Source organism: Chaetodon trifascialis, chromosome 6, assembly GCF_039877785.1.
Source record: "Chaetodon trifascialis isolate fChaTrf1 chromosome 6, fChaTrf1.hap1, whole genome shotgun sequence".
NCBI lineage: Eukaryota > Metazoa > Chordata > Actinopteri > Chaetodontiformes > Chaetodontidae > Chaetodon > Chaetodon trifascialis.
In genome coordinates, this window is record NC_092061.1 from 26,136,846 (window position 1) to 26,153,580 (window position 16,735).

General features: G+C 40.8%; 2 protein-coding genes across 3 annotated transcripts; one reads left to right on the top strand and one right to left on the bottom strand.

Moving 5' to 3' along the window:
* Nucleotides 1-2,905: 2,905 nt before the first annotated feature.
* On the top strand, nt 2,906-9,766 carry LOC139331961 (VIP36-like protein). 2 transcript variants are annotated; one of them, XM_070963572.1, is made up of 9 exons: nt 2,906-3,164; nt 3,774-3,892; nt 4,407-4,524; nt 6,331-6,413; nt 6,574-6,594; nt 6,824-6,985; nt 7,235-7,349; nt 7,612-7,725; nt 8,430-9,766. In XM_070963572.1, exons 1-9 carry the CDS (start codon nt 2,960-2,962, stop codon nt 8,570-8,572), a joined length of 1,080 nt encoding a protein of 359 aa, XP_070819673.1. In that variant the 5' UTR covers nt 2,906-2,959; the 3' UTR covers nt 8,573-9,766. The 2 variants fall into 2 exon arrangements, with proteins under 2 accessions (XP_070819673.1, XP_070819671.1); XM_070963570.1 differs by lacking the exon at nt 6,574-6,594 and having other exon boundaries at nt 2,960-3,164.
* Nucleotides 9,767-13,396: 3,630 nt separating this feature from the next.
* On the bottom strand, nt 13,397-16,149 carry uqcc3 (ubiquinol-cytochrome c reductase complex assembly factor 3). Its single transcript, XM_070964812.1, has 2 exons — nt 15,892-16,149; nt 13,397-14,826 (listed from the first exon to the last, which is right to left on the bottom strand). Exons 1-2 carry the CDS (start codon nt 16,006-16,008, stop codon nt 14,695-14,697), a joined length of 249 nt encoding a protein of 82 aa, XP_070820913.1. The 5' UTR covers nt 16,009-16,149; the 3' UTR covers nt 13,397-14,694.
* Nucleotides 16,150-16,735: the final 586 nt, after the last annotated feature.

The following is a 16,735-nucleotide window of genomic DNA, read 5'->3' on the forward strand; positions in this document are numbered from 1 at the left end:
GTTACGTTACTGAAATCACAGAGCATGTGCTAGTGTAAAAATGATGCCCTCTCTCCCCCTGGGAAACATTTGCTCCCAATTGTTTACACGAGAACAGGTGTGGACGGCTTTAATAAAGATGAGCACTGAATCTGACTGCGACCAACGGACATTAAAATATCTCTTGACCTTGCAAACAGGGATTACAGTGCAAGTCTGCCACAGCGGGAGGCGACTGCACGCAGCATGCCCTGCGATCCTCTCCGCTCAATAAGCTGAGGCAGAATTTATGGCCTCGCAGACTATGTGTTGGTTACAGGATACACAAATGGTGATGCGTGGGTGTCAGGAGAGGTGCTAGACGCTGGTGTTTCAGGTTTCAAGGTTTGGCTGGATTTGTGCAGCTTTCTCTGTGTAAATGAATAATATCTTCCCAGAGGACATATACAGGAAATACTAAGGGCCCCAGTTCACCACTAGATCATAAACACCCCCATGTTTGCCCTCTTATTCCTCTCCGTCTCTTTGTCTGTCTCTGAGGACCAATAGTATCGCTCTCAAGTTAACTGCATTACTGTAATTTCTCCCAGGATCTTGACACCAGCCTGGCATCCAGCATTGCTTGTCAATACTTGGCTCTGTGCATTAATCGAACTGAGCCATTCTTTTATGAGACACAACAAGGCTGGGTGAGCGAGCAAGCAGACTCTGCAAAGAGCTGAGTCAGATGTAATTCCCTGCTGAGCTGCACGCCATCATTAGATGTTTTCTGTGATTAGGCAAATCATGAAATTCAGGATTAGAAAGTGTAGGTCATACAATGACTGATTATCTATCAAATCATTTTCTAGATTATCAAATCTAGAAACTGTTCAAATGCTGCTTGTATCTGGCCTTGTTTCCAGCAGCGGGAGGCAGCTGAAGTGGCGAGAAAGCTCTGAAAAACACGCTGTATTGGACCTAAAGGACAGAAAGACAAAGCTAGCCACTAGCAATGTTGGGGAGTAGCTACTAGTTTAACTACCATAAGCGGAAAGGTAGCATTCCTATTTTCATTGCACAATTTTTGGAGGTAGCAAGTAGTGTGACCAAACACATCATTTGAAAGGTCTGAAATGATTGAAATGTTGCTCCACCACCTGCACAGATTCTTCCTCAGCACCTCTCCATCCTCTGTTAAAGGAGGGAATCAACCAAGCACCTTATGTTTTGGCATTAAGGATAAGTTAAGACAATTGTTTAAAAAGTAATAATAATGATCTTAATAATGAGCTTTACTGACCTTTCCAGCAGTGAACAGCAGACAGACAATGTTAGCTGGTGACCATAGCAGCGCAATTAGCTGCTGAAGAGACAGATGTTTTTCCTCAGGGGGTGGTGGAGACCAAAAACAGAGTTAAAAGGAGACTGAATATTTAACTGACATTCATCAGGTGGACAGAAACAAGACTCCAAATGATTTATGACATTGCTCTGTGGATGCTGGATATGAATTAAGCAATTGTTTGCAAACTTGTTTGCCAGTGTGACAATACTGTATTCACACCTTGCTGTGCTGCAGTCAAAGAATTGAGCAAAAAAATGAATTCATGAATCCAGCTTTAAAGAGGTAAGCAGTACAAAGTGTACCAAAACAAACACAACATGGTAATCTCCTGCGGGAATGTCACTGTTTGCTCTTTCCCTCAGACTGTTGACTCTGCTCCACATTGGAGCAATTTGACCAGGCTGATCAAAGCCTCGACGATTGGCTTTCCGTAATTCAAAATTGAAAAACTTGATGATGAACTGTTGATAAAATCCTGCTGTTCAAAGAAACAGGCTTATGCGAAACTTGAGATCATAATAGCAAACAAAATACCTGAACTTATCCCAGATCCCTCTGAAGAGTTAAATAATAACTACTGATGCATTTTATTCTGTACAGAAAGCATTTAAAGAAAGTTGTCAGAGCACCAACCAGCTTTGAAATGTCAATAGTTTCCATACATACATGCAGTGACAAATATACTGCCTAGACCTCTTCAAATGCTCAGAGGTATATTTAATCATTATGGCAACGGTAGTTCATTTCACAATAAAGCAAAATCTAAGTGCCAACCAATGGGAAAATGACTAGAATCGAAATTGTGGGATTATTTTTTTTTTTTTTTTAAGTCAAGCTAATCAGAGTTATCTAGAGTAGAGCAAAAAGAAAAGCGGTTGTACCTTCAAAATAAAAGATGCATATGTTTTCAGTAGTACTTCATTACGTTTGAGAGACTGAATTGCATGTGGATGTCTTCCTCTGGGCCTGCACAATTTGCTGGCAATGATGTTCAGGACATAAAATCTGCATTTTGGATCATGCCTATTACATTCTGGAAATTCAATATGGTAATATTAACTATGTGTTTCTGAGTTCAGTAAGGACTGAGCTATTTCTATTTCTAATTCTTAACAGCATTAACATTTCAAGTTGCAATAATTACTTCAAAACTAATGTCAGCAGGACTCCTTTTTCATGGTGCATTTGTATAATACGCCTGAATAGCAGTGAAAAAACTGACATCTTGACATGGTAGAGATGCTGTACTGTTACTGTTCTCATGCCTATGCATTTAGCAGCTTCTGTCCTGTTGCACTGCCTGACATCACTTTTCAGTAGCTAACCCTGCTCTCTTTATTTGCAGTGGCATGAAAAGTGATTCCAGAAGTCTTGCCCAAACATTTTCTATATCAGTTAAAAAGCTCCAGTTCTACACATACTATACACATGTTGTACAGCTAGTTTAACTCAAGTAAATATGAAATAGTAATAGGAATACTTTTCCTTCCGCTGGTCTTAAGATAAGCTATTTCCCAATACTGTTAAATTCACTGTTGTAAAATGAACTTCATGAAGTTTGCCAGAGAGGCTTTAATTTGGAAAGAAGTAACCGGAAGTGTTCTTTTCCTCTGCTCGCTTGCTTGAAACCACGTGATTTGTGGGAGCGTAAAGATGGTTGCCACCGAGACCAAGCCAAAACTGGATCGACTGAGAAGTTTCTATTTTTTATATCCAATGTTTTATTTCAAAAACATCCGTGAATTAACATGCTTGTTTGTTACCGTTTGTATTTTGATGAGCCAGTCGTTGGCAGACGACCAGGACTTTATGGAGGAGTTTTTGAAACGGGAATATTCTTTGGTAAAGCCGTACCGCGGTAAGTTTAGTTTACTGTCAACTGGCGGATACGTGAAATCAAACGTTAGCTAAATAATTTAAATGAGCTAAACTAAGTCAACATTATTAGCTGTAGAAATTCCCACGATTGTAAATTATCATTTCGCTCAATTTAGCCGAAGCTAATTCTTGGATAGCTAATGCTGTATTAGCTGCTGAACATAATGATTAACCAAGAGGAACTCTGCACCCATCAGGCTCTTGTGGTTACATATCACAGTACGGGAAATGATAGCAACTGTTAGCCCACAACATGTAGCTAGTTCGTAATGATAAAAGCTAGTTTACAACGTAACTTTAACCCGCTAAGTTATTCTAGCTGTCTATTCTCAGCTCCGACAGGAGCAGCTTATATTACGTTAAATATGTAACTAAATCAAAGTCTCGTCATTTTGTTGGTTTCATGCACCTTATACCCCCGTTACACCAGTGAGTAACGTTACTGAAATTGCACTAATCATTCACATGCCGAATTGACCATAATAAACCAATGTTTAAACTCAAAAGGTCTGCAGTTGGGAGTTTAGTTGATTTGTGTTTTGCGGGAGGTGAAATATATTTAAGTGACTGACATATTACTGTTCTGCAGGGTTGGGGTTCTCTAGTTCTTCCCAGTGGGATCTGATGGGCACTGCCATGGTTACACCTGACCATGTGAGGCTGACCCCAGACCTGCAGAGCAGACAGGGAGCAGTGTGGAGTCGAATTGTAAGTGGAACAGCCATCCACCCTGCACACCACGTCATTACCAGACGTCCCACGCCTTCACCGATCACATCCTGCCACATTCTCACAAAGTTACTCAGCTGTACACATTAACGGGCCCACTTGATGGTAGGAAAATTACATGACACAACAGGGAATTAAATTAACTGGTCCAACCTGTCACCAGGTGAGTGGAGGCAGAGGCACAAACAGGCAGCACTATGCGAGTGGATGTCAGAACAGCCTGCGGGTGACCTGTCACTGTGATTCAAGAAGCAAGCTAGAGTTAGCTATTCAATGGTCTGTGAAACAGGTTGTTGATTTAAAACAGGGAAAAAATATCCTATTTTGTATGCCTAGGACTGTATTTCTCTTTTCAGTGGTGTCAAGTATTTTTTTATTTGATACTGGTGTCAAATCAAAGTTTCAAATTAAGGAATTGTGAAGACATGACACTACAAATGGCTCAGCATAGCACAAGAATAACCTGCTTATCTTCACTTGTGTTGCTTTCTAGCCTTTGTTCTTGCGGGATTGGGAGCTCAAGGTGCACTTTAAAATCCACGGCCAAGGAAAGAAGAACTTTAATGGGGACGGTCTGGCCTTCTGGTTGACCAGAGATCGCATGCAGATTGGTAGGTAGAGACTGGGCCACTCCACAGGAGGCATGTCTCACAGTGAAAAGGAACTAGATGCTACAAAGGACCACATTTACAAATCCTATTATTAAGAGTTCACCTCTATGCTGAGCATAGCTGTTGAGATGAACAGCTTTTAAAGGAATAACCAGCACTTTGTGCTTCTTCACTTCACCCTAACCCTTCACACAAGCGTGCATGCACTCAGATTCAACCTTAACTACTCCTAAAATTTCAATTTTCAGTTTCTGCACATTAAATACACAAGATACAATGTGACAGCAGCAGGAAGAACGGCTTGTGTGAATCTCTTAAATTCAGATTTTTGCTTCTAAAACTGTTTGGACTGGATGAGTGTCTGTGGAGGTCGAGTAATTTTAATATTACCTGCACTCGTTAGTGATTTTGATCTTGTCCAGAGATCATATATCTTTCATTTTTAGCCCCCTATTCCAAATGCCTGCTGTTTTTAAGCAGGCTCTGGTCCTCCTGTAATTTAAGTCCAGTCCAGAGGAACACTTTACTTCACTTTGAAAGGTGTATCTCTTCGGTCTAACCCTTTATTATTCTTATTTCCTCTGCCATGAGTTTATGTAGTCTTTTTGGTTTTTTGTCAGCAGGACTATAAAAAGTACTGGCCCCTGTCTGTGTAACTTGGATGGAGTGGTGTAGCATTTTGGAGTGTACAGAAATAGCAGAATATTTTTCACTTTCTTTAATTGTGAGATAAGACATTTAGCCGTAGAATAAATGTTCTGCATCTTCAGAAGTCCAGTAGTGACAAAGCTGACGGTTAAAATAAGATGTCTCCATATCACAATCCACATTGACGGGTACCAGTAGTTCTCTGAGGGGGTCTGCACATGTAGGGGCTCAAACTTCATACAGAACATGTTCGATGTGGACAGTGATTTCCTGGGAGAACTCATACAGTTGTAACATCTCCACAAGTGGCACAAATGACTGTTTTTAATGGCTGAACTTGCTATATACACTGAAAATCAAAAAATATAGCAGTAAATATAGACAATTCTTCAGTCTTTAAGATATATTAACATCCAGTGATTTGAATTGAATGTTAATATATCTTATCGACTGAGAGACAAATTGACCATGTTTATCAAAGATCTAATACTGAATTATCCATATTACCTCCAATACCAAGCTGACTCATTTTCATTAGTAGCCCCTCTTTCTACGTAGAGTTTTATGTTCTTTGAATATCTAAATATACAACTACTCTTCTTCCATAAGAGTTTCGTCATTGTCATTACATCCCTTTGGCATCAATAGTGGATCTAACTCTATGGAAGTCACTTTGTCATGGGCTTCCAGATTTTGTCAAGCAAATCTAAAGTAACTTTCAAAATGTCACCTGGTAACTGTTTAAATATTGCATAACATAGTGGATCTTGTAAATTTTATCTACTGGAAATTGTAAATTCTAAATCCAGACAAGAATCCATTCTATCTATCGAATTAACATTTAAAGAGATATTTTAAGCAGCCTTTAGCTGTGTGTTTGTTTTATACTTTTAATTATCACAGTTAAATAATCACTTTATTGTTGCTAACATTAAATATAATACTAGATAGCCTATGATGAAGATTACATGGTTTTCCCACAGCATATTATCAGCTGTCACAGTCCCAGCTCCTTTGCCAGTGCCGACAGTGCTGTCCATAGTGGCGATTTTTGTTACATGGGACAAGGAGGAATATTTTAAAGCTATTTACAAAAAACAAACGGACATTCTGTGCTGTGCGTTCTGTGTCCTGATGTGCCTCACTCTTTCCTCACAGGCCCTGTGTTTGGAAACATGAACCAGTTCATTGGACTTGGACTATTTGTGGACACTTACCCCAATGCAGACAAAACCCACGATGTGAGTCACAGATGGTAGCGTCACGCCCTGCACCGCGCCCACAATTGATCGACAGTCCCGGCACACAATGTAAAAGCTGTGCATGCCTTTTCCTTTAACTATCAAAGTGATCTGAAAGGCTTGTCATATTTCTCTTTCTCTAACCCTCTTGAATGTGCAGAGGACGCAGCCTGGAACTCAGGTAGCGTCTGAGACAGCAGTTCATTCCATGAGCTGAGAGCGTTCATGCATTATCCTCACCACTTCACCATCCCATGTCCTGTCATGACACACATCTGTTTGATTCATCAGTGTTGCCTGATGTCAGATTGTAATAGTACAACAGTGTAATTGTCGATTTTGGTAAACAGCGAAGGTGTCTGTGTTGTAACCACGTTATTTTGTGTTTAACTCCTCCATCTTCTTCACAGAGGGCTTTCCCATATATCTCAGTGATGCTGGGGAACGGGACTCTTACATATGACCACGATCTTGATGGACGGGCCACTGAGCTCGGAGGCTGTACGGCTATGGTGCGCAACGCGATCTACGACACGTTTCTCCTTGTCAGATACTCCAGAAACAGACTCACGGTATGAAACCCTCTAATTACGCTGGGACTGATGCAGTGTATTCACAAGCCCAATTCCAAAAATGTTGGGACACTGTGTAAAACATAAATAAAAACAGAATGCATAAAGAGTTCCTGATGTTGAAGTCTTTTCAGGTTAAAGGATCCCACTGATGGCTCTGAAATTATAGCTATGAAAAAAAGATAACTTTGTCCTTTGTCCTAACATCCTTCATGAGTGACTCATACTGACGCCTCCTTCACCCTCCAGCTCAAGGTGGACGTAGACGGTAAGCAGCAGTGGAAAGATTGTGCTGACATCACAGGACTGCATCTACCTACAGGCTACTTCATTGGTGCCTCCTCTGCCACTGGAGACCTGTCAGGTATGAAATCTCAAGAGTCATCTGCAGGCTGCTTGACCTCTGGGAATGAAATTGAGTGGAATGCAAGTTGAAGCGTATCTGCAGGGAAACTGGGTTACAAAGCACTGCAGCACTGCAAAGCAATGCTAGTCAGTTGTCCAATAAGAGGCAATATTAGCTTTCCTCTCCAACACCACCGATGCTGAAATGACAGAGGAAGCAGCAAATGGGCATTGTGTGAATTCTTCACGTGGTAATTACCGACTTATCCATGTTGCTCTAGACAACCATGACATCATCTCTATGAAGTTGTACCAGCTGGCAGTGGAGAGGACTGAGGAGGAGGAAGAGGAGGGGGTCACCATCCCCAGGGTCGACAACATGGAACAGTTCCAAGGTAGTGATCACTTCTGTCTCAGAACATTGGATGAGTCCAGAAACGTAGACGCAGAGATTCAGATACTGTACCAACTCACACACTCATCATTTCTCATCATTTCCAACATCGTGACCAGTTAAAAATGTAAAAACTGAAAAAAAAAGGGGTCTATTTCCAAAAACACTGGATCCCTCACTTCCCACAATGCAACATGGTAGCATTTGTTATTACACTTCCCATATGTTTTTGACTAATCATAGACTTAAGCTGCAGTCATTGTGCTCAGTTATAAGTTATGCTTTGTGCACTTACAAATAATGGTTAGATCTTGCGTCTATGAGGGCGCTGTAATGATAGACTTGCAAGTTTCACAGGGAAGGAATTCACCAAGCCTGTTACACTCATCGTTCATTGAACGCAGCATTTGTTCAATAATACCCCCCTGAAGACTTTAGAAAGACTTTCCAGGACCACAGAAGACATTATACAGTAGTTTTATAGGCTAAGTAGTATTCCCTTTACAAATACACAGAATTGTAAGTGTAAAATAGATTTAATGCTCCATTAAATTAGAATTTAAAAACCCCTTGAAATCAGTCTATAAACATGGAACAGTGTTTCTAGGGAAATTGTTGTCTCATGTGCCCTTTATTCAGTGTCTGGTACTCTGAAGATCGGCAGTTTATGTCTCATAATCAATCTCTTATCCTTGTACTCTGCAGTGGAAGTCCAGGAAGAAGGGATGAGCGGAGTCCAGTTCTTCTTCACCCTCCTCTTCTCCATCCTCGGCCTGGGTGTGCTGGCAGTGATCGGGCTGGTGGTTTACGGGCGCTGGAAGGAAAACAAACGCAAACGCTTCTATTGATCAGAGAACAATGGATGAACATATGTTTTCAGAATACGTGTTCCTTAATCAATATAGGACACAACAATGCAAAGACTGCCATAGCTTTACTGAACCATACAATCACATTAACTCAACCGGAGCCAAGAGAACATGAACAGCTGAGATGAACAGGTGAGGAGATCTTGAACAGGTGAGCCAGCTGTGAAATTTTGTGTGTGTGTGTGTGTGTGTCATGGAAGATAGATGAGATAAACCTGCTTCAGTAGAATTTTTTTGTGTTCATCTCAGCCTAAAGCACAGTGCAGTGGGCCTGCAGCATCTGCACTCATCGAGACACTGTAGATTTAATGCTCATCCATGTTTCTGTGAACACCTCTTAAGCAACAGAAAAAGACGAACAAAACTTCAGAATCAATCATAGATGCTGTGTATAGTTTACTGACCCCGTGTTACAGGATCGTGGTACAGAAGTTGAATGTGTAGATACCTCTTACTGCCACTTGATGCTGCTGCTGTGCAGCCTGAATCTGGCCTTTTGCTGCTGTGAAGACCAATCAACCTGTGGATCATTGCAGACCTCCTGCTGCTCTGAATAAGTCAAATTGTATTGTGCTCCCATGCATTTGAGAGCACCTTTAAGCCAGGCAAAGCACTTGGATCAGCTTTAGTGGATTTCTATGAGCTGTTTGTGAATGTATGATGGATACATTGCGTTGATACATTGCACTGTTATGATGTTCGTCAAAGGAAGGACTGTGAGTTAGCAGTGCTGTTTGAAGTGCCTAGCTAGGACCATTAAAGACAGGCTCGGACTTAATGCTCCAGTCCTTTCTGCAGGTGTGAACTCCCCTTTTAGTTTTTCTATTTGGCATCACAAGTTATTTCACTTCATTTACTTTTGGAAGCATTCTCAGTTATGATCGGTGGATGTTCAGGTTTATCCAAAGTCTGTTTGTCACTGATGTGCACCGAATGGAATTTTCAGCACCCGTTTTCATGTTAACAAAATCATTTTCTGTGGCACTGACTTTCATCAGACCTCTTTTCATAGAAACACGTTGTTCTTGCATCAGTTTAACTCATCTGTGATCGTGCTGCTTTTCAGCTCTTGCTCTGGCATGCACTGTGAAATTGAATAGCCATATGCAGCATCATGACGTCAAATGTGCGTTTAAGTAAACTGAAGAGTCTGTGAATATGAATGCTGTTTTATTTGTTAAACCTGGAATATATCTGCTGCCATCATACAAGCTGGTGCCTTACCCCCCGGTGTCCACCGGATGCAGCTGTGTCACAGTCTGGCTTTGTCACGGGTGCCAGTGTCCATCAGGCTGGTGACCAGTGCGCCCCACTCATGGCCCTCCACTGTCTTTATGCTCTCAGTCTATTTCTTTCCAAAGCAATTCAACTGAATTTACATAAATGTCAATATTTAATGTCTTGACATTCACTTAAGAGTAACTTTCCACTTCATCCTCTTTTCTAATGTAGTAAATTGCATCTCATTCTATTACTGTCTATAGATCCTAGTCCCATTCTATAGTGTTCATTACAACAAAAGTGGTTTCTTTTAGCAGAGAAAAGCATTTGACCTTCAAGGAATCAGTGGAAATCTATAATGTACCCTGGAACTCCACCTCAGAACTGTAAAGCATGTTCATGCCCACATATATACACAGCAGTCAGCTGTCAGCAGTGTAGCTGCAGCAGAAACAGGACTATTGCAGATCCAGTTTAGTAAGTAATTATCACAGTATTACATGTAGCAGTAACTGCTAATGGTTTAGACGGAGACATGGAGGAACACTGGAGAAACCGTCTGATGGGGTTGAGTGAGGGTGTGTGTCAGGGTTTTTTAATTAAGTAAGGGTGTGTGTAGAAGCTATAACAGGGTGTTGCTCTTTAATAATGCATCTCATTTGTAACTTTGTCTTTTGTGCTCGTAGAGTAAACCAGTTTTCTTTCTTAAGCATGAGACAGCCACAGTGTCACATGTGTCGATATGCCACGTCAAATGAGCTGCTAACATGTTTCACTGTGTGTGTAAAACACAAAATTGTTAAAAAAAAACAACAACATCAAACAATCTTAAAATATATATTATTGTCAATATAATATTGTTTGCTGTAGTATGGACATTTGCAGTGGATATGTGACCTGTGAGAGAGCCGTGGCACAGCCAAAGCTGACATTAAGAGTATAGTTTGATTTAGCATTGCACCGCTTTAACATACTCGTGATAGAAAGTTCTTATTACCCACAATGCAACTTGGCCGCCAACATTTCACTCGAAGGTTGGAGTGTGTTACGGCAGTTGGAGCAGATGTAGCCCTGAGCCACTCACCTCAAGCAGAGGTGAGAAGTGGACTGCAGACTTGTTAAACTCATTTTCAAACTTGTAGACTTCATCCACAACAATCGCTGACTCAAGTGACATCACTTGACCTTTGATTTGTTTTTTTCTGTTAAAGGAAACTGTACTCTTGCAGAATGACCTGTGTCCACTTTGGTGGTATTCGTCTTTGCACTTGTGTGTGAAATGTATGTGATATTATTGGTTGAGTGGTGCCGTGTGACGATGCAAACGTCACCTAATGGCAGACCAAGAGAGATACAGATATTTTAAGCTAAAGGTTCATCTGCACTTCTGTCATTCTGTGTACTTCCTGTCTGCAGGCCTCCCGTCTCTTAGATTTAGTATTTTTCTGAACAAAGCTCAGGCTCACACTGGGGGGGGACAAAGAGGCCAGAACAGCACAGCCCCATTTGGTGAAAAACTACTGCCAAGTTTGATCTCTGTGCTTATCTGTGGAGCAGCAGGAGTTCACAGTAAATGTATGGATGGATGGAAAGCTCACACAACACAACCAACAGGTTCAAACAGCACCAGCACCCAATTCAAGAATTAATGTTCATATTTTCACTTTTACTTTTTTCTTAGCGTTAACGTTTGGGGAGATTTTCATTTGATTGTATTGTACATTGTTCCATATTTCCATTTTGGCTGTCAGAGCTCCATGAAGCCATATCAGTCGGATCAGTTGTAGAACTGAAAAGCATTCGATGGACATGCTTTGTTTTAACTTCACCAGTAAAACCTGCCTCTTGAAGTTTTGTAGGCAGTCTTCAACCGTTGCTGTCCTTCTTTAGGTTAACTGTCATTTCTCTTTTCAAATTGTCTTTCAGGATGCTTTTTGTCTTTTTTCCTCTTTACTCTTTGTCGAGCTGTGTGTTGTAATCATTAAATTCATTGGAGCAAACATCCTTGTACTTAGTTATTTGAAGTGTTGAGCCAATTCAGCGAAGAGTGCATGTTCTTGTCATGCTACTTGTATTTCAGTAAAAGTTTCTATGGTGACTTTGCTCAAGTGGTAATGTGTTGTCTCTGTCTACAAGTGATTTTTATGAAAACTTCAGAAATACTTTAGATTAAAAAACAAATGCACAAGGTTGCACCTAAGATCACAGATGGATGGAGTAGCTAAACAGTGTACAGTCTTTAGGCCTGTCGGTACTTTAGAAGTAAGTAACTAAGTAATTCCCAACGCTCTCTGTCACACTGTAGCAGTGTTACTGGATATTTACAGTGCGACGCACAGGACCATCCTGCTCACTGCAGTCTGAGCATGAGCTCTTAGCACTGGACTGGTTACAGTGAGGCCAGACTCAGCAAGTATCCAGGAACCTGGAATCAGAGGAAATACTTGGTGAATCTAAATGAAGTTCCACTTATTTCAGGAGTCTGCTGAAGCTTCATGTAAAATCAGTGTCATAGAAGACGACTTTTACAAACAAAGCTAAAGATTCAAGTTTGAGACTGATCAATGTTGAAGACCTTGTGAACACTTGTTCCTGTTTATCACTCTGATGTGGACACCAGCCTCTGTTAGAGCAAGGAAGAACAATGCATGTACATTAAAACTTGTACAAAATGAACAAATTGGTTAAGGTACGAACAAGTAATCAGAATAATTGAAATATGGGTTAACACCAAAAAGGCCATGTTCTGTTGTGTGTGTGCTATGATGCGTCCTGGACTTTGGATTATGGTCTATACCTGCAACACTAATGACGTTTCCATCAGCCTCAGCTGATGCCTGTATAATGGCATCAATCTCCAGACGCCATGGGGAGAGCGTCAGCTCTCTCCGAGGACCAAGACCCAAAGACAATAGAATTTAAGTAAAGAAACAGTTAAAAAAATATATTGACATATTTAACAGCTGCTGGTGAGACATGACAGCACTTTGCAAATTCATCATTTTGAGTTTTCCTGTACCTTAACACTTTCCATTTCTTTTCTGTGCTTCATATTTCCCACCTAAAGCATAACAGCAGTGTAGAAGCACTTGATGGGATGTGGTTTATTTGTTATTCAGAGGCAAAGGTGAGTGTAGAGTCTGACCAAAACAGCTCGAGGCTTTCAAATTCATTCTGGTTCAGACGTGTTTGTTGTTTTGCTCTTTTGTCTCTTCCACTCCAGGCTTTGACACATTCTCTGCAAGACATCAGTATCCGAGGAAGGATTCGTCTCTTTTAGAGAGTTTTGCAGGATGACCACAGTGGTTTTAATTTCCCTTCCCACATACTGTGCCACCTTATTTACAGTTGCATACATGTTGCACTAGGATTCCTGTTGAATGCATTACATTGTGCCATCTTTGAAGTAAATGCTTTTAGACATCAGGAGGGCTGCATGGTGTAATACAGTGTTTCCCAGCCTTTTTGAGCCACGGCACATATTTTACATTAGAAAAATCTCAAGGCACACCACCAAACAAAAATATCAAAAAAAGTAGATTTATTGAAATATAATGAAAACCTAGTCTCAATTTGCTTACAAAGAGGCCAAAACAACACAGCCCCATTTGGTGAAAAACTACTGTCAAGTTTGATCTCTGTGCTTATCTGTGGAGAAGCAGCACGAGTGCACAGTAAATGTATGGATGGATGGAAAGCTCACACGACACACACACACATTAGAAAAATCTCAAGGCACACCACCAAACAAAAATATCACAAAAAAGTATATTTATTGAAATATAATGAAAACCTAGTCTCAATTTGCTTACTCAGTGTGAAACCTGGGCCTGTTTAGTTGAACACAAAGCTGATGTTCTTGCAGGAAGTGAAGAAGGATTTCACCTGATTGGTTCTCTAAGCCACCAATCAGGTGAAATTGGATAATCTTCCACTGCACATCTGATGATTTCTCACGGCACACTGATGTGCTGTGGCACAGTGGCTGGGAAGCACTGGTGTAATATATATTTATTATGTTACATGCATTTCCACATCATGAAGAGCTTTGATATCGGAAGAATCATAAAACAGGTACCTCCTGTCTTCCTTTGCAGAATGTGGAGCTGAATGAATCCCAATACTTCATTACAGTTCTTTGGCAAAATAATAGTGAAATTGTAAAAATAGCTATAGGCACTGCTTTTATTCATCGTGAAATGCTTCCTGTAAATTCTCAAATACGAGCTGGGGCCATTATTTAGCCCAGCTGCAGACAGAATGCTTCACCAGGATTCAATCAGACATACCTTTATTCCTAATGGTCAGTTTGATCCATAGTAAGAACTCATCAGCTGCTGCTCAACACTTCCTCCGTGTTTACCAGTCTTCAAAAACACATCGTAATGGCTTTTCTTCTGTAGAACATATGACTCATGTCATACAACTCTAATGCTCAGATAAACTCTAATACTGCTGTTAGATACAATTATCATGAAATGAAAACCCATTTTTGATACTGTTTGCGGTCAACAGCCATTGAATTTATTGAGATTCAATAATCACCTCTCTATAGTTATTATCTGTTGTGTATAGCTTAATACTGCTCGAATGAACAGCAACTAGAAATGATTAGAATAAATTAATGAATGAAAACTGCAAATTGCAATTTATTGGAAAGTCTGAGCTTTGAATGAGTGAAAAGATGTGGTTGTGTTAAGAGTTTTAATTACCTAAAACTTAAACATTGGTTTGTTGTCACATACAATGAAAACATTACAGATTTACATTGGACAACAGCCTCCACGTAAAAGAACGTAATGTCCATCTTTATTACAGGCCAGCATGCCAGCAGCAATGCATACATGGAGACTGCAGACAGGTCACAGAGCTGGGACTGTTCATTTCCTCGGTGGTCCGAGCCCTCTTGCAATATTCTCATTGGTTTCAGCAGCCTCCTTCAGCGCCTGCATCACCAGAGCGTTCCTCTTCCTCGTCTCTTCCATTCTCACTGGGTTTGATTCAGGCAGATTCTGATGAGTAAACATTAATCAGCAGACAAAATATGAGAGGTGAGGAAAAGCAGTAAAACAAGACAACAGTTTTCATGATTGATCTGGAGATATTTAGACTGTCAGGGCTTCTAATCCGTACTGCTGAACTGTCACATCCCACCTGTACCAAGAGTTTTTGCTCCATGATACTTCAGGAATCATCCATTGTATGCAGTCTATGAGCAGAGCCGATTTTCAGTCATGTCTTGTCATGTCATGTCATGTCATGTCATGTCATGTCGGTTTTTGACCGTTTGGAACATTGTAGGGTCTCTGTAGGTCACTGCTCCTGGGTCTGCCCTGAACACATCTCTGCTCAGTCATATGAAAACCAGGATCAGTGCTGAGCCTGAATGAGACTAACGTTTCAGTAAGAAGTAAAATAATACAGCAGAGTGCATGAGGGGTCACACCTGGAGCTGTGATACCCGTCACTTGTTATACATAAGTGACAGGAAGGTTACTGCGATTCTAAACAGTCCTTTCAGCTGTAGGAACATCTACAAAAACATTTATTCGATTTTTAAGCACCAATTCCTCAGTCATTTGATGAGGTCATGTGATGCTCGTTTTCAGGCTTAAAACCCCAGAACGTGCCTTATGTCTGGATGCTCATAATTAAGTAATGTAAAACTGTCATTTTACTCTATGTAGCATATTTATCTATTTCCTTATATTTTCATCTAGTTTTTTTTGTTGTTTTTTTGTTTTGTTTTTACTGTCATATGTTTCTTTTGCTTTTGTTTGTTGTTCGGCTGCATTTTTTTTCTGCTTTTTTCATGTTTAGCGCTATGATATGTCACGTGACCATCGGCAATAGGAAACGTCAGGAGCAGCAGGAGAGACAGCTGCACGCTATACTGTTTTCAAACGACCACTTCCTTTATATCGTCATTGGTTGTGCTGAAAACGGAGACCTATTAGACCTTAACACACAAACCGGCACTACAGTCACACAATGAAACACTTCACCAGTCCTCGTTTACATCACTTTCTGTCAGCACTTAGCTTGTCTGCACACTGAATGCCATTCAGCAGTATCACCTTGATGATCTCTTTCCGCTTCTCTTCTCCTGGAACTATCAAAGACCACATCCCATAGCCGGCCCCCAGCAGAGCGACCACCACAGAGGAGCTCAGGAAGGTCCGCATGCCGCTCATCCTGCGGGCGGTGAAGGCCACACAGTACCTGTGTGATCCACCGCCGATACACTCACATACACACTCCGCTGAGCGTCGTTTGGTAACGTCGGACACAACAGCAGCAGCAGCAGTGCTCGCCGGGATATTTGTCTTCTTCTTTGCTTTAAAGCAACCAGCTAGAGGACCCTCTTCTTCTTCTTCGATGGCAGATCGGAAATCAGCGGTATACCGCCACCTGCTGGATGGAAGCGTGTGAAGTCATGACAATAAAGTACTGAGGAAAAGGGTGCAGTACACTTTAAGTACACTGAGGAATGTGTGCTTCACTGACAGAACTAACAATGGTGGAGAGGAACCGGTCTGTAGCAGGACCATAATGTAAACCAGGGCTACTCAACGCTCCCAATCTTTAAACAATGCTTAATAGGAACCGTTGAACTAGCCTCTGTCTTTTATGGTGTCCGTTTTTCTGCCTTATTAAGTTCATTAAAACTATTATTCAGCTTCACTAACATTGTCCATAATATTTCTCCCTTTTTGCCAATAATCTTTTTTATCTGTTACTTCTCTCCTCTCCTGGACTCTTCTAATTATGATATGTGCTTTAACTGATAACATGCCAAACTTTTCATCCTTTAATAATCCACATTGTATAAACCACCTTTTTTTTCATTACTTCTCATGTGCAATATTTTTCACTACACTCATTTCTGCTTTGTTTGTTGCTTTTGTAATGATATATTGA